The sequence below is a fragment of the Thermobia domestica genome, chromosome 8 (genome assembly GCF_964235325.1).
Source record: "Thermobia domestica chromosome 8, izTheDome1.hap1.1, whole genome shotgun sequence".
Classification (NCBI taxonomy): domain Eukaryota; kingdom Metazoa; phylum Arthropoda; class Insecta; order Zygentoma; family Lepismatidae; genus Thermobia; species Thermobia domestica.
Window position 1 is genome coordinate 4,134,867 of NC_137461.1, and position 24,260 is coordinate 4,159,126.

At 36.7% G+C, this 24,260-nt stretch overlaps 1 protein-coding gene across 6 annotated transcripts in view; it reads left to right on the forward strand.

Moving 5' to 3' along the window:
• Window positions 1–24,260, forward strand: part of LOC145692654 (uncharacterized protein F58A4.6) — a 32,357-nt gene that overhangs the window by 5,297 nt on the left and 2,800 nt on the right. For 5 of the 6 annotated variants that reach the window (XM_081768016.1, XM_081768013.1, XM_081768015.1 and 2 more), the window contains exons 2-3: window positions 2,700–3,253; window positions 22,152–22,266. In XM_081768016.1, the coding sequence (XP_081624142.1) occupies window positions 2,763–3,253; window positions 22,152–22,266 (606 nt within the window). In that variant the 5' untranslated portion in view covers window positions 2,700–2,762. Of the gene's footprint in view, window positions 1–2,699; window positions 3,254–18,265; window positions 18,288–22,151; window positions 22,267–24,260 lie in introns of those variants that run through there. The other variant, XM_081768017.1, reaches the window with a different exon arrangement.

Below are 24,260 nucleotides of genomic sequence, written 5' to 3' on the forward strand. Positions count from 1 at the left end.
TAGGTTAGTACATTCCATTCAGGTGAACAATATTTAATGATTGAGGAGATGAAGAGCTTATATAAAACACCGTAAGGGCAGGCAGATCTTGTATTTCCTGGAATCTAAAGAGTAGACCAAGTTATTTCATACCTCTGGATAAGATCGATGAGATGTGATTCGTAAAGGAGAGTTTTTAATCAAAAACAACGCCTAGATCTTTTTAAGATGACACACGTGTAATATGTATATTGTTGACACTGTAAGTCTGAGGAAGCACATTCTTTTTTAAAGAGATAGAAAGGATAGAACATTTGTTGGGGTTTAAAGCTAAATTCGAGGTAGTACACCAGTTACATAGCTTAACTGTATCGGCTTGCAGTAAGTTTGTAAAAAATTTTAAAGACGCATCTTTTTAAGTATCGTGATTAGGGTATTATACTATTTTCTCGTTACCTGATTGCGTACGACACTGAAGATTCGAAGATAATATTCCTCTAGCTAAGGAATTTCACATAAAATTGAAGCAAGAAAATAATGTGACTTACATCTTCAACATTACTATATAACCGTGTTTTGCTGAAGATGGATAACAGGGTCGTTATCTGAAATATTTAGAAACTGTTATTTGCATGGCTGTCACTGGGAATATACGGGTTAGTAACTTTGAAGTAAATTTTGCTGTACTACTGTGTACAATCTTTATGACAATAATTTTATAACTAGGTAGGTTAGTGATGCAAAGTCTACGATTTAAAATCGTATTGTCCGTAAATTTCAGAAAGATTCTATACTTTGGTCCAATTTTGTACTAGGGAGGGGGGGGGGCGGGTAATAAGAGACAAAAAAAAAAATATTGCACTTGCATTGATTTCTTGAGGAACTAGAAAAAAATGTGTGATTGTACTAAAAAAAATAAAACCTGCTGATGTATTAACACATTTTTCCAGTTGCTTTTTCACACACACACACAAATACAAAAGATTTTGTTAAAGTCAATGCCTCTTATTACCCCTGGCTCTCAGTACTTATACACATAGAATAGAAAATGAGTAGTGGTTTAAGGAAAAATCTTCAGACAATTCTGAGCAATTTACTTTTTTCAGATCTGAAATATGTATCTATGTTCCCGAAATATCAAGATTTAAAAAATGAAACTCAATAGTTCATTCTGAAAATTTATTTGCCTGAATATTAAATGTCAAAAACCATTGAAACAAAGTATAATTGGGTTCTACGGAATCTAGATACATCATGGATAAAACTCACACTGCCAAATAAAAAAGAACGCTGACAAGAAATTTTCTGGAGAATGTCGAAAATGAACTTAAAAGTTTCTAAATTCTCAATGAAGAAAAAATACCGCATTTGAAAAATAGTTTTAGCTAACTTACATTGATTGAAAAAGTTATTAAATTGTAATCATAGACGGAGAGAACATTGAAAATATTGTAAATCTATTGTTGTCCACATTTTATGTAAAATGTAGCCTTTGTAAAACTACATTTTCGAAAAATATGTAAGATGAATATTAAACCTTTTACGATGTACAGTCGAACGATAATACAGGCGTATGAAAAATGTACAAAAGAGTTTGGAATGTCATGCTAGCTTATGTAAAATCCAAGTTAACATTTAAAAACCTCATAAATATAATTTAAACTTTAGTGTAACATAATTATAGCAGCTAGACCTTATTAATTATCTTAGGCTGGACCACTGTTGCATATAGGCATGAGTTTAACAAATATTAAGAATAGTCCTACAAACACTTAAGCCTACCAAAAGAAAAGGAACCATATTTAATCTTTCTGTTTTGGTTTCAAAAATCCTTTTTCACTTTACTATAAACATAACGAATATTTTGGAGCTATCCTCTGGAAATCTGGAATGACCTATTTTCATTTCCATCCAGTTTAATAGGTCCATAAAACACAAGTTTGGATGTCACTGTTTGAATGTCATCATAGGCAGGCCAATTGAAACCACTTAGTTCTTTTTTCAAATATTTAACCTTGCACGGTCCTTCATCTGGGAAAGCAATAACACTTCCAATATACCAGTCAAGATCATAGTACACGGCGTAATACATTTCTAAGCAAGGTTCTGCTCTAGTTGGATCAATTTCTCCTGGCAAAATTTCACCAGTTGATGATGAAATTAGTTGATCCAAAGCATATTCTCCACTGTCACTATCTATGCACAGACTCTGACTGAATTGCCAGAGTAGGAATTTCCCTATTTACTTCCTACATACTAAAAATAGCAGGTTATACACGTCACATGCGCTAAATAATCATAAAGTTGAACTGGTGTAATAAGAGACATGCCGTCAATTGACCTGAATTGCAATGTTTCAGCATTTTTCAAAATTTCACATTAATCTTCAAAATCTTAGTCACAAAGTTACATACCAGTCATTTCCACATTTGTAACTCACTTTTCACAATAAAATTTTGAATAACAGTCACGAACTTCTATGGTAAGTTCAAAGTGAAGGTATTTTTTCATAGCGTGTCAACAATATAAAAACTCATGTTAGTTCATAAGTGCAAGTCGGGCAAAAGGTAAAGGTTTTGACGTTGCCATTACTTATTTTTCTAATAATTTTGATTTGATATTTAGGGTATTTTTTTTGGCCATGTCTCTTATTACCCCGGCCTCCCCTAATAACTTTTTATATTCGTAAAGGAATTTAATTTAATAATATTTTCTTACAGGAAACTGACAATGTCCATTCACCAACACACAACTAGGAAAGATAAAATTCTAGAAGACGCTACATGATGGATGGTATGCAGCTAATTATTCATGTAGACGACCGCCCATGGGACGCAGTGGCTATATTCAGAAATGGATATTTTGTCAACGACATTTGGAGGAAGGAAAAAGTTTCGAATTGTTATAATTGTAACTTTTCAACAACAGATAATACATTAAATAACAATGAGGTGAAGACTTTGAATTCCGTTTGCAGCATAGTTCATTCTAATTGCAATGAACACACAGACTTAGTTGTACAATTTTGTGATAATTTTCATACAAATAATGTTCCGGTTGAGTTGAAAAGAAAGAGAAGAAAATGGGATTTGAAACTTAGTTTAAATGGTTTACTATTATCATTATTTGTGACGGAACTAAGGTCGTCCGTTGTTTATAGGCAATGTGTATTAGATTATTTTTCAAAGCATGCTCGACGGAATTCAATGAGGACAGATTTATATGTGTATATACGCTTAATTCAAGTAGACAAAGAAGTAATTGATTTTGCGTGGTAAGTTTTTATTTCTTGTGTTTAGAATCACATTTAGTATATCTAGAATACGAAACACACAGTGTTGAAGAAACTAAAAAGTGTTTAGCTCTTCGGCGTGATAGCCCATGAAGGTCTGTGGCAAACCGATGGCTCAATTAAGCAGGATGGTTCGTGGTGAGCGCACCATTTTCTACTCTAATCTTCTACCTGTGTTAGCTGGAACTTGATATATTTATTTATTTATTTATTTATTGATTTAACAATCACCAGATACAGCTCCGAGGCCATTTTACACTGGATATCCAACAACAACAATAACAATGGAAAGGATTTGGGAAGGTATCGGCCAGGGCCTGTTTAGTAGGTACCATCCCGGCATTTGCCTGGTAGGACTGAGGGAAACCCTGGAAAACCTCAGTCAGGATGGTCGGCAGCGGGATTCGAACCCACGACCTCCCGAATGCGAAGCCAATGCTCTACCACTTGAGCTACTTCGCTTGGTAAATTTTAATTCAGGTAGCTCCACAGTTGCCTTATAGGGCTGGGTCAACACCGAAATCGGAAATCAAATTCTGGATTACGTGCGGCAAACATCTCGTAAATAATTATGGGTCGTTGGGTATGTAAAGATTTCTCTAAACAAGTAACAATCAGTTGTTGATCATTGTTAATTTGTAAAACAGCTTTTCGCCCTTAGTAATTCTTCTAACAGTAATTGATATAAACTGTCCAAATATTCGTAACACAGTAGAGGGGGTCGCAGTGGCTCAGTGGTAGATCGTTCACCTCTGGTGGATGGGGTCCTTGGTTTAATCCCTGCTCGCGCCAAGTGAACTTCGTGATGGACAAAAATCGTGTGCGTGGGTTTCCCGTTTCCTCCCACTATCTTCATTCCATTATTTCATTCATTTCTCATCATCACCGTCTCCATTAGCCTGGCCGACATAACCGTGGGACGTAAAACTTAAAGATTTCATTTCATTTCTTTCGTAACACAATAGAGAAACAAAAGAGAGAATATATATACGTAGTGTCTGAATCTTGGCGAAATTGAATACCATAGCATATATCTAGTGTGCATTATGTATTATTTTGCCTGGGAGCTCCCTTATGGATAAGGGGGGCGCGGTGGCTCAGTGGTAGAGCTTCACCTCCAGTTCTTGGGGTCCCTGGTTCGATCCCAGCTCGCGCCGTGTGGACTTTCTGATGGACAAACACCGTGCTCGTGGGTTTTCTCGGGATTCTTCAGTTTCCTCCCACCTTCTTCATTGCACCATTTCATTCATTTCTCATAATCACCGTCTCCTTTAGCCTAACCGGCATAACCGTGGTACGTAAGATTTCATTTTTCCCTTATGGCTAGTAGGTTAGTGTATACGCCTTTGGCATGGGAAACACGAGTTCGATTCCCGACAGGAGCTCATGTGGTTCAGATTCAATTATAGGTCCACATCTCATACTGCCTCACTGTTGAAATGGACGCTAAACTTAAAAATCAAAATCAAATTAAAGCATTCTTTTGCCAGGTTCTGGGAATCGCTTAAGTGGTTCCCATAAAAATTAATGAAATTCTGTTCCAACTTGAGAGTATAGAGTAAAGCTAAGTAAAAGTTTGCATTAGGATTCAAGTTACACAGAGTTATAAGACCCAATGTAGATTACGTCAACATACACAAAGAATTTCATTGATCGCTTACAACCAAACCGCCTTTGTTTTTAATCATTCATTTTGCTCATATTTAGCACACACCAACTAGAATAATATTCCGTAATTACAAATACTTTCCAAAATGTAAGTTCAGCAACATAATACATATGAATGAAATGAATATGTCTTTACTGAAGCGGGCGAGGTTCAGCCATGGCTGCTCTACCACCTAACCATAACAGATTATACCCTGCCGAGCAAACTACTCTGATCCGTATGAAGATAAATTTATGACAGTATTTCAGAAACCAGTTTCCTTTCTGTTGAGTAGAAAATATCGAGGTGCTTGAGAATTTCTTTCAAATATCGTGTTACAATATCCCTGAAATTACATCTTTCGTGTCCGTCATTGAACAACAATACCAATTATATTCCATATAAATTCACACCAATATGTAGTATGTATATATACTACAAGCACAAATCACATCCAGAAGTTGAATAGTAAATATGTAAAAGAGACTCTAAACGTTGCCAGAACCTTATAATGTTATTACTTTTTCCAGTCGTCTCAGATTGAAATAGATGCAAACCTACTATTGCTGTGAACACCAATTTACTGGAAAAGTTCCATTAATTATAGTAGTACGTCGGGCGGGACGGGACGGAGGCATGTTGAAGCGGGCAGGCAGTGGTGATGCAAAATAAGAGCCCTCTGTGGGTTTCAAAGAGGTCATAGGTGCGTTGTCGTTGCCAGTGTATTAGATGTTCCGCGAGAATAGTGTGGAAGATGATGACCTACAGAACATATGGTAAACCACTACTGGCAAAGAATAAGAGTGGGCGGAAGAGGGATCGCCGAGCATTAGAGAGATTGTTATCAAGAACCGTAGAAAGTGAATACGGAACTCAACCAACACCAGAAACAGACTAAACAGACAATCACAGTCCGATGCAATGTGCATAACCTGAACAGTCGAGATCGGATTCCGATTTTCAAATTGCTGATGACAGCTAACAACATTGTAGCAAAAAAAAAAAAAAAAAATGGTTCTGAGAATATGCAAAATGGGGCGCCGATGATTAGAAACGTCTTAATATGTTATGATTTTTTAAACTTTATTTACATCATTAAGACGTGTTTATGTATGGCGGACACCTGAACAAAGTTATGCACCAAATTGTCTATTCCCTAGTTTGAAATATGGCTGCGATGCTATAACCCGCAATTTCCTGATATTCCGTGGGTCTTCTGATAACACTTCCAGGGAACACTATTGCCAGTGATTGTGGTCATTTTAGGTGGCCACGTGGGTATAATCAAAACATTTCCGCCCAATCACACAATTTTCCAGTATGCCAGTGCACCAATTCGTACTGCTGGAGTTGCTGACGTCATGTAAGGCGAATCGGGTTCCAGGAAGATGGTTTCTGAGCAGAGGAAACAATCTGAAGGCATCACATCTGATGAATAGGGCTAGTGGTGACTTAGAAGCCACATTCATGCACTTTGACCTATCAGCACTTTTAAGGCTCATTTATTGTTTTAAGCAAAATAGGAAAGACAGTGCCAACTTTCGAACTTACTAAACAAGCCTCGTATATGAAAAGGAATTCTTGGAACTGCTATCTCACAGGCTTAGTATGTTTGTCTATGTGTTGGTGCGCTTGACTTCGCTCATAGCACAGTATATGGAGAAAAAAAAGGGAAGGAAATCACCCACGCATTGCATTCCTTAGGTCTGTACTTTCTCTTTGGTCCCTCCGTGTGCGTAGGTTTTCTCGGGGTTCTCCCGTTTCCTCCCACTTTCTTCATTCCACCATTTCATTCATCTCTCATCTTCACCGTCTCCTTTAGCCTAACCGGCATAACCGTGGGACGTAAAAACTCAAAAATTTCTATTTGGTTCCTCGAGTATGAACTTTCGGGAAATTTTCTTTCTCCCAACGCTTTGCTTCATGGGGATTGGTAAGGAAGATACATTCATTCGCGCGTCTAGCTGTGAAGAAGCAGGGGCCCCTTGTGGTCGCTGCTCTGTGCCACCCCCGAGCATAATTCGGGAGTGCCATTCCAAGCTGTGTAGTACGTCTATATCAAAATACGCTCCCCACCTTATTACTAACAAGAAAAGTACTTGGACTCGAACAGGTGAATACGCACAAAAAAGGAAAGCATATCTAATGTTAGTACTCTGGAAGCAAACAATGATGTCCGTTTTTCTGCGAGGTGGTGTAAACGTCCGCAAGAGCAGGGCAAAGTAGAGCACATGCCATAGCTAAAGGGCATCTATAAAGTCTGAACCCGGGCCATTTTTGCAAAAATGATTGGCTGGATGGAAAAATCGTGTTTTTGTCGTGGTTAGAATTTTTGGTAAATGTGACTGTAACGCTCAAATTAGTTTTTGCCTTTTGTCGAGAGTTTACACATTCCTCTCTTTCTCTCATTCTCTCTCTCTCTGTTGCTCATTTAGTGCATTCATCCCAGCTTTGCTACGACAAATCACGATTCCATTCGTACCTACGTTTTATCGCAAACCGAAGCTGGGAAAAAAACGATAGACAAAACATAGACGGCCGTTTCAACCTCTCTTATTTCATTTTTTATTTGTTTTCTTTCAATGAAAGGTGGCTATGTGGCACAACTGATAAATTAAGGTTTCACTTACTCACGATTAGTCTTCGACCGCTCAGTTGGTTCACTGCTGATACCACTTGGGTCCTGGCGTCAAGTCCAAACTGGATGCAAAACAGGTCCACAAAAAAAGTTCCTATACTGGAACCGGGATAGTTTTAGGAGTGCGTCGGTTAATTCCAAGAATCCGCTATAATCTTCTACTGGCGGTAGCTCAGCAATTGTCCACTCTGGCGTAATTCTTTCTTATGATTTAACAACCTGGAACCCACTTGTTTCATAAGACTAAGAGCTTCACTACACTAGTACATTTAACTGCGGCTCACTTTTGTATAATTATGAAATCACTTTTAATGCTCAACCCAAAAAAGAAGGAGGGAAGCCGACTTTCGATAATACAAGCGCACGAATTAACTTAAGTAGCACACCTAGCTTACGTTCAAGGGTGGCGGACTCGCTGGGGTCGTGCGTCTTCACACACACACTGACACGACTGGAGTTTCCCTTGCCGAAACATATTACATATTACTAGTTTTCTTCAAGAGCAAAGTCATTGACCAATCAGCGTCCATTTACCACAGTGCGTTCGTGAAGAGTAAGAGTCCCGAAAGTCAGATATAGAGAGACAGTCACAAAGCATGTTGCTGTCACGTGATCAGGGTCCCTCTTTCTCGACCATATATGACCGTAGAATCGAAGCCAGACTTACTAACACAAATGTACAAAATACCAATCTGATGAAAAAGGCTTCGAGATTGTTCCTCTATATACGAGGCTTGGTTAATAAAGTTTAAAATTAACACTCTCTTTTCCCATTTCTTTTAAAGTCGAAAAATAAGCTTCGGGTCGGTGACAATCGGCGCACGCGTATCCCATTATTTTAGGGGACACAGTTTAAAGGAATAAGTTGTGTACCAGGGTCCCCCGGAGGGCCCTAGACAGGGTCCAACCAAAACTGTCAAATGATAAGGGGATGTCAAGTAGTAGATCGTTGGAAAGCTCCCGCCAAGTGAACTTTGTGATGAACAAACACCGTGTGCGTAGGTTTTCTCGGGGTTCTCCCGTTTCCTCCCACTTTCCTCATTCCACCATTTCATTCATCTCTCATCATCACCGTCTCCAGCCTAACCGGCATAACCATGGGACGTAAAACTCAAAAATTTCATTTCATATTTTTACGTATTTGTATGATGGATGTCATTTGCATGTAATCTAATTTACAGTTAGGGGGCGCAGTGGCTCAGTAGTGGAGAGTTCACCTCCGGTGCTTGGGGTCCCTGGTTCGATCCGAGCTCGCGTCGTGTGGACTTTGTGGTGGACAAACATCGTGCTCGTGGGTTTTCTCGGGGTTCTCCCGTTTCCTCCCACCTTTTTCATTCCACCATTTCACTCATCTCTCATCATCACCGTCTTCTTTAGCCTAACCGGCGTAACCGTGGGACGTATAACTTAAAGATTTCATTTCATTTTTCTAATTTACAGTTAATATTATTATATGTGTTATACACTATAAAGTAGAATTTTAGTTTCTTGCAAAGTCCTCTTTAGCTTACTGTTCACGTCAAATTAATTTATATTCTCATTTACATATTTTACGGTACTTATATTTATATCCGCCGTCCCCAACTTCGGTTAAGATTAGTTATAAGTATGGTAGGATCGGCTTTCGTTGTGGCATAGCTGGGAAAACAAGAGAGAGAGATAAGCGTAGAAGAAACAAAAGGAAGGAGGAAGTCAGTCTCATGTTTGTGTTAGTTAAAGACGCGATTTTAGACCTTGGACACAGACGTGTGAAGGGAAATATGATCGGCAAGGAGCGAAACCTCTTTTACAGCATTTCTCTCGTTACGTCCTCTGTAACACTTTCATTCTTTCGAAGAAATTCAATTAAGATACTTTACTCACTGCAAAACATGCACATGACCTTACAGCAGGTAGGACGATGATTTTTGCTTTTTTGGGGTGTGTGGAAGGAGGGATGCTTCTATTCCGTGGGTTAAACTTTTTACTTAGATGAGAATGGTGTGAGTGTAACTTAGATCCATATTTTTGAACGCTGAGAAAAAAGATGGGATTCTATTCAAACTAGTTGTGCTCAGCCACAACCATCTCTTGGAACTTCTTCCATTGGTTCAGCACTTGTTGCAGCGCGTGATCGTCTTGAGCAGGATTTATCTTTCTGCTTCTCGTGCCCATGTTGGAATTAAGCACACACTTTTTGACTAAAGCATGTATTCTAATATACTACCATGTCCTTATATTTTTCTTCTTTTTTTTTCAGGTAACTGATAGCTTAGTTCTTTTATTTATTATTTCATTTTACTGAATACGTCTAGCTACATCGCTTCAGTTATCTCTAAAATAGAAGCAGGTTAAATAGCATCGTTGGTATTCTTATGGTATACACAAAATGAAAGATTATTACTTATACATATTAAGTTTCATACCTATCCACACGTTTTTATCGTGGGACTACAAATATTTCGTGCATTTCTCCTAAATTGATGAATATTTACTACCGTTTTCCAATACGTTAATTCTCCAGCAGTGATATACATGTAACAACAGTGAAATGTTTGAAACAGGGTTGGCTGATTTAAACCAAGATGGTTTAAACTTTTTTTTTAAGAACTGGTTTAAACCAAAAAATGAAAAATGTTCGTAAAAGTATAACTATTCGTAAAATCTTGATGAACACATATTTGTGGGTTATCACGTTTCACTCCCATATATTATTCGTACTATATTCAGACCTAACTTCCCCATTCTTTACTCAAAGAGATTATATTACAAAAGCAACTTTTTTTTTATGTAACTTTATGGATGTTTCTTTTGTGATTTTTTTATAGTTTGTTGTTATTGTTATGCAACCAAAGGAAAATTATAAACATTGTTTCATTTAAATAATGTTTACTATTGATAAAATACATCGAAATGCCGTACTTTTTTGGGGGAGGGGGTCATACAAAACCCACTGGAGGTAATTATTGAAATAACAAGAATCTTTGGTAACTATTTATGTATAAATGGGTCACACTCAAATAATTCGTATCTTTATTCACTTTTCTTACTGATATGCAAAGTAAATCGTTATATCTTTAACTTACTAATAAAAGTCGTAGTGAACTGACTTGGACAAAATTAGTTCTTCTGTATTCTGTAGTATTTTGAAATTGTCCATATGTAATTCTGTATAATGGTTCCATTTGTGTTTTTTCTTTTTCCTTCTGAAATTACTCTTAAAAATTATATTAACAAATATGTAAAGATCAGTCAACGTATTTTTATCAGGAGTCCTTCGTGAGTGGGTCGGCAGACGTATCGCATTTGTGGCCAATTAGTCCCGGTTTCGAGTTCAAATGGGGGACAATTTCTCTTGGATGTAAGCCGAGAAGCAGTTTGGATTCCGCTTTAAGCTTATGTGACTCCTTCCAGCATCATCCGGTTGTTGCATACTAACGCCAAGGCGAAACAAGTTTATTTCTGTTCATATGTGATATAAATACATATAACAAATTATTTAAACCAAAAAACCTGGTTTAAACCAAAAAAAACCGGGTTTAAATTAAAAAAAAACTGTTTTTTTTTTTCAATAAAAACCATGGTTTTTGCCAACCCTGGTTTGAAATATTAAAACTTGAAGCTTCATAAACGAATATGGTGATCAGTTCTTGACAGTACTACAAGAATTAAAAAGTGAGAAAAATTAAAAAAAAAAAAAAAAAAAGCAAACTTTACGGATGCAGGTGTATTGCTTGACCAACAAGAGACTGCTGGCTCATATACCTTAATACTTCATACAATTTTTATTGAGGTATAATGCCAAGTGATTAAACGTTCGTAAGTGTGGCACCGTCTCAGATTCCGGATGCTGTTCATTTGTTGTTTATTTTTTTCGCAACAGATGGCGGGAGTTATACCTCTTAGTACCTTTCTCTCCCGCAACGTGCTTCAATGTCATGTGTCTGTCAGTGAGTTTCTCATTATCGTTGTGACTGGAAGTCAGTATACGGTCTTTGCTTGATCATATTACGTCTATTTGGTCATATTTCTAGTTGAAATATTCACACGTTAACGAAAATTAAAAATATTTCTATATAAAGTTCATAAGAATGTAAATCATAAGAGGAATGTGAGAAAATAATAAAAAAAAATGTTAGTTTTATTGTAATTATTTTGTATCGTCTACCATTATCCAAAATTTGACGTTTTTCGCTGTATATTTCATTTAACTAAGTAACTAACTCTATGGCCTATGGAACCCGAGGTTCAACGCCGTGTTCACAAAAGCTCTCCACTGACTTCTATCTTTAGCTAATTGGATCCAGTTTCTACTTTGTACTCCTATTTCTGCGAAATCCATCTTAATATTGTCCTCCTATCTGCGCGTGAGTTTTCCTCATAGTTGTTTTCCCATTGCTCTTCCAGTTAAGATTTTGAAAGCGTTCCTACTTTTTTCCATCTTGGCTACATGACCTGCCCACTTGAGCCTCCTAGACTTGATGACCCTAACAATGTTGGGTAAACAGTATAAATTATGTATTTCCTCGTTATGAAGTTTCCGCCATTCCCCATTCCCGTTTCTCTTGGGTCCGAATATTCTTCTCAGGATCTTGTTCTCAAATACTTTCAATCTATGTTCTTCCTTCCGATAAGCGACCATGTTCCGCAACCATACAGAACAACAGGCATGATTATCGTCTCACATATTTTAAGCTTCAAATTCCTCGACAGAATTCCCGACAAGAGATTTTGAACGGAATGATAACACGAATTCCCTGCTTTTAGTTGATATTTAATTTCTTCGTTAGTATGTTTTTCGTCTGTTAATATAGGTCCTAGATATTGGAAAGTATCCACTTTATCAAAAGTATTATTCGATATTTTAACGCAGCCATAATTTGCCATATTACGATCACAACGAACTTCTATGTATTTAGTTTTCTCTGCATTTACTTCTAAACCCAAGTCCCTGCAAACGTTTAATAAGACCTCTGCAATTCTTTCTATTGCTCTCGTATCATCCCCTATTAAATTTACATCAGCATGTACCATAACCTGGTGAACCCCATTCAACTCTAGGCTCTGGTTGCTATCTTTGATTTTCCTTATAACGTATTCCAAAACAAAGTTGAATAATAATGGCGACAACGCATCTCCTTGTTTCAGGCCATTCTCGACGTGAAAGTTCGTGGACAAAAATTTTTCTACGCGGACTTTACTTTGAGATTCATTTAAACATATCTTACTTAATTTAATTAGCTTTCGGTATTCCAAATTCTGTAAAAATGTTGTACAATGCTTCTCTCCTAACCGAGTCGTAAGCCTTTCTAAAATCAATCAATAGTTGATATACCGGAGTATTGTATTCCCACTTCTTTCCGAGTATTTATCGAATGGTAAATATTTGGTCGAAAGTTGATCGATTTCTTCTAAATTCGCACTGATAATCTCCAATAATTTCATCTGTATATGGGGTCAATCTTGCTAATAGAATGTTTGAGAGGATTTTATAGGACGTTGACAAGAAAAATGCCTCGATAATTATTACAGTCAGTTTTGTTGCCTTTCTTGTGAATTGAAAAAAAAAATGAAATGAAATTTTTAAGTTTTACGTCCCACGGTTATGCCTGTTAGACTAAAGGAGACAGTGATGATAAGAGATGAATGAAATGGTGGAATAAAGAAAATGGGAGGAAACGGGAGAACCCGAGAAAACCCACGAGCACGGTGTTTGTCCACCACAAAGTCCACACTGCGCGAGCTGGGATCGAACCAGGGACCCCAAGCACCGGAGGTGTTCTTGTGAATTGAAACAATGATTGCTTCTTTCCACTCTTGTGGCAATTCTTCCTTGTTCCAGATAAGGAGAATGAGTTTGTTTATCTTGTTCCACAATTTTTCGTCTCCAGCTAAAATTAACTCAGCCGGAATTACGTCTACACCCGGAGATTTGTGTTTCTTTAATTTCTTTATAGCGATTTATACTTCTATTCGGTTAGGTTCTGGGATATACGGTTCTGCGGTATTTTCCTTTCTCCTTGCACATTAGTTTTTGGCTACGTGTTAAACAAATCGTCAAAGAAATCTTCCCATCTATTTAAGATGCTACCTGTGTCAGTAAAAACTGTATTGTCAGCTTTCTTTAATATATAAATACGAGGTTGATAGACTTTCTTAAATTCGTTGATCCCTTTATACATGTCCCGACAAGTTCCTTGATTTCAGCTTTCAAAAAATCGCGTTTCTTTGTTCTAGAAGTTATGAAAGTTTCCCGCTTGATGTCTACGAAATTTTGTGTCGTTATTTCATTCGGATTTTGTAGCCACCGTAATTTTGCCTGCTTTCTCTTCTCCGCTAGTTGAATGCATTCCTGGTTGAACCATGGTTTGTTCCTACGCATTTCCGCGTGTCCTTATTTTTCTTTTGCTGAAATTTTAGTGCTATCTCCAATTTCAATCCAAGTATCCTCAACAGTAGTGCACTCCTAATCTTCTAAAACCGAGAATCTATTCGAAACTTCAATTTGGTACTCCTCTCTTACCTGGTTCTCTTCTAATTTCTTTAAATTAAATCTCTCCGTTTTCAGACATTGAATATTTCCTTTATTCAACAATATTCTCTCTTTTATTATCGCGGATACCAGGTAGTGATCAGTGTCACAATCAGCTTCTCTAAATGACCGAACATCAATTATGCTAGATTGTCGTCTTCTGTCTACTAAAACGTGATCGATTTGATTATGTATTTTTCCGTTAGGTGAGGTCCAAGTATGTTTATGATCGTCGAGATGTGGAAATTTTGTACTCTTCATGATAAGGGTTTTGGATGTTGCGAAGTTCACGTGTCGAACACCGTTGTCATTACTTTCCTTATGTAGACTTTCGTTCCTTATAATCGGTTTGAAAATACCCTCTCGCCCTACCTTCGCATTGAAATCCCCTAATAGAATTTTCATATGGTATTGCGGGAGTTGGTAAAATATCCGTTCCACTTCTTCGTAAAAACTGTCTTTTATATCGTCATCCTTATCTTCAGTTGGGGCATGTACATTTAAAACAATAATATTACACCATCGACCCTTAAGAACAATAAAAGAAAGTCTATCACTAACAAATTCAACCTGCTTAATTGCTGATATTATTCGTTTGAGAACGAAAAACCCTGTTCCTAATTGGTGATTTTTATTTCCTTCTCCGTAAAAGTATGACGGTTAAGATTCGATTACCATGTGAGGAAAATAGCCATCTATGACGGTCTCTAGGTTCAGGTGCTATAAGGTTCGTGGAGGGGGTCGGCCGTGTACCCACCATCACTGACGTGTCCTTCGTATCATGAAAACATGAATCGAGCTTTCCTCGTATGACTTATGTTCGTGTTTTTGAACGTCTGTTATAGCCTCAAGAAAGAAGTTCGTAAGAAGCATAAGACGTAAAATTGAGTATCTGATGATTGTATAGAGGAATAAATGTACCCTTGCATTGCGCTACATTTACTGCACTATCAATATGGAAGCTTCTCAGCTGCGGCAAGTGACCTGCCAATAAAGGCAGAATACCTATGATGATGAATATGACAACATGAAAACGTAAATTTAGGCATGCAAAATATGATTAGTTATCCTGCTGAAGGGAGTACCATCATAACATAAACACGTTTATATTTTTAGTATTGTATCACTCGACACAAAATGAGCACTCACTATATATCTTTTAATACATATATTTTAGCCTTTGGGTAATCACAACCAAAAACGTTTCACCATTGATTTAACATCGTTAAAACCATTGATTTATTTTTGGTTAGTAAAACATTGGCCTAAGGTTAATATATACGGCCGAACGCTACCGTTGCCGGTTCCGATTTTAATGCATGAACATCAAAGATCCCGAAAGTTCATTCATTGAAACACGCAATCATCCTTCGAAGCAAGAAACATATTCGTCTCCTGCGACCATTTGGGAAATTAATCCTTTCAGGAGGGTCCTTGGATGCTCTTCCTTAGTTCCTTTGCTTTAGATGGAATTGAGAGAAAAGGAGTTTACCCACTATTCTTTTTAGCTGGATGGTAATTCCGCAATCACATTTTGAGTATGCAATTGTTAAAACATTACGATGCTTTTTTTGTTTGTTTGTTTGTTTGTTTTACATTTTATAAATGGCTTTTCAAACTTCAAAGCACTTTACTAATTGTCGTATTTTGACGTTACACACCAAATATTCATAAAAGCATGTTGTGCTTCTGGGTTCTAGGATCTCACTGTCCGCGCTTCTGCGCGTCACAATTCTCTTTCACAATGAAAGCGTATGAATACATTATTGGAATAAAAGATAGTTCCCACAAAACACTTAGTTTTTAGGTAGTTCCTTCGCTGATAGGAGTTGATTAACTGATTATTGTCTTATTGGGAACACATTAACCACATTTAAACACATGGCAATATGAATAATCAACTTGTCATAAAATATGCACATTATGACATATAGTCCGGCACTGCAGGCCATACGAAGAGAGAAGTGGGCGAGGAACCACACACGCACATAAAAAAACTTGTGAGCGAGAAACTTTGCATCATCCTAATTCCAAGAATTCTGTCCAGCTGCGCACTGATTCTACGAAATCCTCTTCCATATACGAGGGTTATTAAGGGGTGTATGATAATTACGTTACAAAAGAATGTAAAATTTCCGGAATTCACAGTTCCATTTTCTTCCCACCTAACTTTCTGAACTCCTACTAGGTCCATCCTGTAATTCTCTGATTCGTTACTAATTTTATCGCGTCTGCCCTATAAAGACTTCTAATATTCCATGTTCCAAATCTCATGTACATTTTCTTTTGCTGGGGTCGTGCCGAGTTATCAGTCCTCGTCCGAGGCTTCTGTGAATGTTTCTGAACAAGTGCCTTACAGCTCAAAAAGTGTTTTAAAGGTCAATAATTGAACTGATCGTAGTTGTATATTGATAAAGGTCATGGTTATATGATGCAACGATATTTAGCTTTAATAACGAGAAAGAATTCACAGGAGAGCGAAACAAAAAACCGGTCTCTGAGACCAGCTACCCTAAAGGTGTTCCAGAAATTCACCACACTTACGAAGGGTTAAAAGGGAGTAGAGGAAAGATTAACATTCTCGCTTCGAAATCGGGTTACTATCAAGGTTTTCTGATTAAAGTTTTTCCTCAGACTCTTGATAGAAATATTGGGATGTACTACTCTTAAATTTTGGTTCTCTGACTTCCTTCCAAATTCCATGTTTCAACGTAAAATGACTTTATAATTCGAATGAAATCTCTAGTCTACGTCCAACGATTATGCCCTTTAGGCTACAGGAGACGGGTGATTAATGAAACTGAACGATTATGGAAAAAAAAATGGTGAAATGAAAATATGGGAGAAAACGGGAGAACCCGAGAGAACTATGTTGTTCACTACAAACATTTATAGCCTGGCTTCAAACCAGAGATCCCTTGGACCGGCGTTGAGCACTGTACCACTGACCCACTCTATCCCCTGGCTCCGTAATTTTATATGGATTTATGTGTATTGCTCAAGCAAGAATATAGTTAGCCATATTTTTATAACTAATTCCATCGTATTTACTAACTAACTAACTAACTCTATGGCCTATGGAACCCGGAGGTTCAATGCCGCGTTCACAAAAGCTCTCCACTGACTTCTATCTTTAGCTAACTGCATCCAGTTTCTACTTTGTATTCCAATCTCTGCGAGATTCATCTTTATCGTATTTACTAAAAATGTATTAATACCTTTTTAAAGTAAATAGAATCCGATAAATGTGTTATTTTGGTGAATTGGGTGTACTATATTCATGCAATGAGGGAAGTTTGTACTTTTTAGTGATTGATGTTTCGTATTCTAGTTTATATGAGTTTGTTACATATTAAGGACTAGAATATGCTATAATGCACTTGTTACATTTTAACACTTCATCACCTTTCCTATAGTAAAGGTACATTGGGCAGAGTTCTGACCTTCATAAATTCAAAGAAAGTTAGAAAAGGGACTTAAAAGAATTATACATTTATTTAAATATAAAGATTAACTACCTTATTTTCTTTTGTCCTGTGTGTTTCATATTTGCTGAATATTTGTTGACTTAATTGCCACCTTTCGAGTCTTGGAAATGAATTAAAATTTGGTGAGTTTTGTTTGAGCTCCTAAGAGGGATAACTCGTGGAATCTTTTTTTTTCTTTCTTTCTTCACACTTAATGGGTTTTTAACCGTAAAACCACTGATTTAACATGTTAAAATATTTTCCTTCATTTTTTGTGACGTAAATGCTTTCTTTTTTTCATTTCTTCTATGAAAATTTTCAGGTTTTTGTTATTTTTCGCTTCACACTCCGAGATATCTTCCCACTGAGAAACTTCACTATAAAATAAGTTGTGTGTCTAAATACCTGAAATCATATTCATAAATAATTAATCGTAAATTATCAGGACTGGTAGAACACAGTATAAAGGAAGGGCATGCCATCTCTTTTTCCGAAACCACTATACTTTCCAGAAGCTCAGGATAAAAGAAGCCATAGCAAATTTGAAAGAAGGCAGCAATCTCAACAGAGATGGTGGGTATCAACTATCAATCTCAACAGAGATGGTGGAACACCTGGATTCTCCTAATCGGAAAGCATCAACCAGCAACTAGTCACAACCAGTCGTTTGGAAAACAACTAATTTGACAGTCCACCAACCAATTAGAAAGAACCAGCCACCGACCAATCAGACCCTACCTTGCCCACTCCAGGTAATATACATGGAGTCCACAAAGTCCTGCAGGAAAGTAAAACTCTAAAACTTGGAAACCGTTACATTTAAGTGTATAAATTTTTGGGGTTGGAAGAAGGGAAGTTTAAAGTTATGTTTTGGCCACAATGCTCGATGACGTTTGCGCTGGTAATCACGTGACTTAAGATGGCGTCTATTAAAGAAAGCCACAATGTGTTTTGTGGTTTGCGGAATTAAAATCTTGCGTTTCAGTGCTGAGAAAGTTCCAAACAACGTATGGGAAAACACTCCCAGCAGAAACAAGTATCAAGAGGTGGTACGAGAAGTTCAAAGAAATGAGAAGTGTGTCAGATTTACCACGCAGTGGAAGGCCAGGAACGAGTGACGATGTGATTCACACGTTTCAGGACAGCGTAGCCAGGAGTCCAATGAAGTCGCTTAAACGTAGGTCATTGGAACTGGGAATACCGAAGTCAACGTTACACAAGATTGTACGCGAGTTAAAATTTGTGCAGGAGCTGATAGTGGAAAACTATGACATGAGAATGGAATTCTGAGAGTCAATGTTTACCCGCTTATAAGAAGATGGTGACCTTCTGTCTCGATTTCTGTTTTCAGATGAAGCCACATTTCATGTGTCGGGACAAGTAAACAGGCACAACAACCGAATTGGGGGGGGGGGGAATCCACGTGAATTCGAGGAGTACAAGCGGGGTAGTCCCAAAGTTAATGTGTGGTGTTTCAATGGACCACATTGTCGGCCCTTTTTTCTTCGAGGAAGAGACTGTAAATGGTAACAATTATCAGAACATGCTACAGACATTTCTTTTGCCAGAACTTACTAGGTTAGGCATTCTTAATGAGGTCCACATGCAACAGAATGGGGCACCGCCGCACTATGCCCTTCAAGTTCGTCAGTTTCTTAACGAAGAATTTAAGGAAAGATGGATTGGCCGAAGAGGACCCAAGCTTGGCCTGCAAGATCACCAGATTTTTCGCCTTGTGATTACTGGCTGTGGGGACACGTGAAGACCAAGGTGTATTCGCAGAAGCCAGCTAATCTGCACGATCTCAAGAACAAAATAACTTATGTGATTTTGAACATTCCAGACGAGCACCGCCAACACGCAGTTCTTGGTTTCCCAAAATGATTGCAAGTGTTTGGACGTGAATGGTGCACAATTGGAAGTTTGGCGATGAACCTTAACTAGCTGAAACTAAACTTTGAACCTTTCTGTAAGTACACCAAAAAGTATTTGTTAATACATTACGTAGTTTCCAAGTTATAGAGTTTTATTTTCCTGCAGGACTTTATGGACTCCCTGTATATACACAATTTCTCTGCCAGGTCTCTTCATACTGACCCTGAGGATAAGAACAATGTCTATTCTTGAAACTTTGGACAATGAACACTTCATCTTGTTGATATCCCGAGAACATGTATTCGCATCACGTCACCAGGAAAGCTTCAGATCCTGTTTTAATTATTTGGTGTTTTTATTAAATTTCACGCTAATACCTTTCTATAATGTTATTCCATGGTTTTCTAACAAGACAAGAACTTTGAATCAAATACATTATTGGCTCGGAAATCGAACAACTTGATTCGGAAGATTTTGTCCGAGATCTGAACTCTATTTTGGAATCCAAATTTGTATATGTGTGTGCGTATGGTACTCCAGAAACACAGGAACCTGACGTTATCATGGAAGATGACTCGCTTTTCAAGAAATATTCTCTCTCCTCCGCCACCTTCTACAGACTTCTTTTAAGGCTTTTATAGTTTTAATTTTATTCAAATGTTATTATTATTATTATTATTATTTGTTCATATTTTACATTAAAATCCAGTGTATTTTCCGTTAAAATTATTTTGAAAATTCGAGTTCGTGGGACCCAAAGAAGGGATTAATCCAGTTTCTGTTATTTTAAAGAGGAAAATTTTCCCTGGAACACAAAACAAGGTTCTGGAACATATTTTTCACTACCACAATAAATGTTATCTCACCAAATCCTAATCCATTCCTAGTTATAGGCTCGGAACAAGTTTGGAGTAGTCATTAAAAAAATTCAGTAGTTCGATTCTTACACGAATACAAGAAAATATAGTGTATAATCATTATAGTTAAAATGTGTCCCTTGTACAGTATTACTAAGGTATATAGGTATTTTGTGTGCAGTATGTTGTCTTAATAAAATAAAATAAAATTTTTAAAAATATTGCTGACGAGAATTTCTTTCTCACATTATCTACAATATTACACTTTTCTGTATCAGTTGTTGAGTCGAAAATGGTCAGAAGTTTAACTGAATTCACGTCTAGTATTGAAATTGTAGAGGGAACTAATGACTTGTGAATTGGGTGTTTTAATAATATCTTCTTTCTCTTTAGGTGTATGCAAGACATGTTAGCTTTTCCATCATTTTCGTTTGAATTAACGAGAATTTTAAAGATGAAAGTAACTAGAAATTGTGTTACTTCAGCTATGACCTATATTAAAATTGGATTCACATCTAATGGTTGTCTCCGAACACTTCAGTGAATTCCTGAGTTGACTGCATTATTTGCCATTTTGTAACATGTGCCACATAAATGTCGTAATACTTGTATACGCACCCTGTAATTTTTAATGCACAGCGTGATCCACAAAAAAATGTATTTTATTAACAGTTTCCATTGAACAATGATATATACCTGATATCACATTTGACTGTATTAGTAAGAAAAATTCATACTTGTAAATGTAGTATTCTTTTCGAGTTTTTTTTTTTTTAATAAGAACTTTGTGGATGACAAACTTTGAGAGTGAAATACAGAGGACAAACTTTCTTCAGAATGCCAAATATGCCCTATGCTTTGTTGAAATACCACTGCATTCCGAAAAAAATTGTATCTTGTGTGTACTGCTTCTTTGAAAATTGTTGGTCTTATATTTTCCGACGAGACAGTAAACGCTTGAGATTCACGGAGGTTTGTTTAACGAATAAGTCGATGACTTCGAGTTGACAGAGGACTGCTTTCAACAAGATGGCTACGTGTGACGTATCCAATGTCTCCGTGCAACTCATAACCAGACTCTTTGGTGAACACACAATTGCGAAGAGCTGTGACCTTCCAGATCAACTGCATTAACCTCTCCTTTTTAGTATGGACTACTCAAGGATAGTGTGTGTGTAGTTGTCATCCAAGACCAATTCTACGTATATATCCATCATCCGAGATTACTGGTTGAAATTTAGCGAAGTTAATCAAAAATAAAGTTCAGAACACGATTTTATTAAGAAGTTGTTGAGTTGTTCCACCCCAACATTAGGGCCTCTGTACACTGTAGGTTAAAATCGTGCGTAATTAGAAGCTCTGATTGTTTATATTTAACTTTTTTAACCAACATTCCAAACTCCATATCATATTTACGCAAGCAAGCAATAGTACAGTTAGCGAAATCTTTAGCATGACTGCATTATTAGAATTTTTAGCTTGATAAATAGACTAAGACTTCGCCGTGTATATTATGATTACTCTTAGTACACTTTGGCAGACATACAAAATATGAAGGGAAGGGTTTAAGACTGTTTTCATTTCCAAGAGTGCTGTAAGAATGCATTCTCCCGGATTTACTAACAAACGGACGTGTTTATTGTAGTTTGTTTAAAAGTTATACATTAATAAAATACTTGAATCACCCTATATTATAAATTTGTTGAAAAGAAGCAGCAAATTTGTGTATATTTTTCCTCGCATACTTGTATTGTTGCAATAAAATATTGCTGGAGCGCTATATAATAACCGTGAAGCTCCAACAGAAAGCTAATAATTAAATTGATATGTGGCGTAAAATACAGACAAGATAAACAGTAAGTAAAAAAGCTTTTTCTCTTGCAGGAATGAACGTATGGAAAGACTAGCAATTGAGAGGCGAGAGTTAGAAAATGCCATGGCATGGCTATCAACCCTTGGAGGGGCTTTCTCAGCTCTTGGAGAACAATTTATTTACTGCGTAAGTAGTCCATGTCACATCTCTCTGAGTGCTACAGGGAAAGATGAGGATCGTAAGATATATTAGTTTACATGCATTACGGCATTAATTTGAAACATTTCTTATTTATCTTTCTAAATCAAGATTCTTAACTGATAGTCATGCATGGCCTTGCATATAAAATCGGACGGACGATTCTACAGAATAGATACGAAGAGAGAATTAAAGGAAAAAACCTTGAAGCTGTAGTAACTTTCATTGGTGTATATTGTAAAGACAATATTCAGAGTATATGAATAAGATATGACTGAAATCGGGAAGATCATTTACAGTATTTCTGTATATAAATTCAGCTTTTTGCAAATAATTTTGATATACTACAATATTCTCCAATCACGTAATGAATACAATCTGTATACAGTCTAACACAGTATTAATCACATTAAGTTGCGGTTTGTTTAGAGGTTTCTGTTACTTTGGGAACTATTTTCTTACCGGAAAATAATGAAAACACGCAGTAAAAAGGTTCCGGTACAGTATAAGCATCTTCACTAATTTCTTTATCAAGTAGGAAGGTATGTATGGTCAAACGTATCTTTGTGGAACAGGTAGATTGTGAGTTTAAGCGCTGCAGGAATATCGGTGGATCTTGATACAAATCAAAAGGAGTTTGACTTACATCAATATAAAAGGTTGAATTTATGAATGCAAATGAGATTGGAAGAATCACAGCTACCAGAAACAAAGGTCGGAAATGTGTGTCATTTTCAAGATGTACTGTTCGAACTAGTATAAATATACGCTAAGTTTTCACATCTTGGTTTCTGAGATTTCTTCGGTGTATTAGCAATCACATGTATTCCTAAATACTCAAATGCTCCATCTACTGGTACTAGAACAATGTATTTGACCACGCTTTCCACGTAAGAATCCTTGAAATATTTCTCACGAACGCTTCCATGCCCATCAGAGCTCCCTCGTGGCTAAGTGGTTAGCGTACGCGTCTTTGGCGTAGGGGTAGCCGGGTTCAATTCCCGGCAGGAGCTCGTGTGATTCGGATTTAATGTTAAGCTGTAGGTCCACGTCCCACATAGCCCCGCTGCTAAACTAAATTCAAATCAAATCAAATGTCCCTCAGAATGATTTGGAAAGACACATTACCATCCAACCGTCTAAAATACCCTATATCAGTACACACGCTCTGTTTGCCATACCTTGCCATGCCCCCGGTTATCTTCCTTATTTAAATTATTTTGTACAGTTATTATTTGCCTTATTTACTGTATATCTCTCATTAGAAGTAGTATGTGCGTAATGTTCATGTGTATCATCGTCAGTAAAAAGTAAACAACAATCTGTTAGTTAGCAGAGTATTTTGGTACACTCATGTCCAAAATTATTGTCGTATATCTATAAATATGTTGTTGTAGAAATATAATTTGATAACGAATTCGCCCGGTGTTTCTTGTCATGTTAGTATGTGTATAATCGGCAAAGACGTGTATGTGGCAAATTTCATGTCAAAAGAGCAGTAAATAAGAACAATAAAACGAAAATAAAACTTTCTTGTCCATTTAGCAACATTTTGCTTTACTCATTCTAATTTTCGTATTTATAATTCTTTTCCTATGAAATTTACCACAAATATACATTTCCCGATTATACACATAGTATCAGTATTAAAAGTACCCTACAAAATCATTATCAAATTATATTCTTACAAGAAGACAGTTACAGATATGCGACAATCATTTTGGACATGAGTGTACATATAGAGTTCATAAATAAATAACAACCGTTTTTCACCAAAATAAAATAAAAAATCTCTCAATTAATATTGGCAATAAACAACATACTTTTCATCACAAAAATTTTTTTTTCTCGAAAACTACACATGAGAATTGACTTTGAACCATGTTATCTTGTTCAGCTCCAAGTGATATATCGAGTAATATATGTCTTGTGTGGGGAAAGTATTTTAACTAAACGGAAAATAAAAGTTAAGAATAATTTTA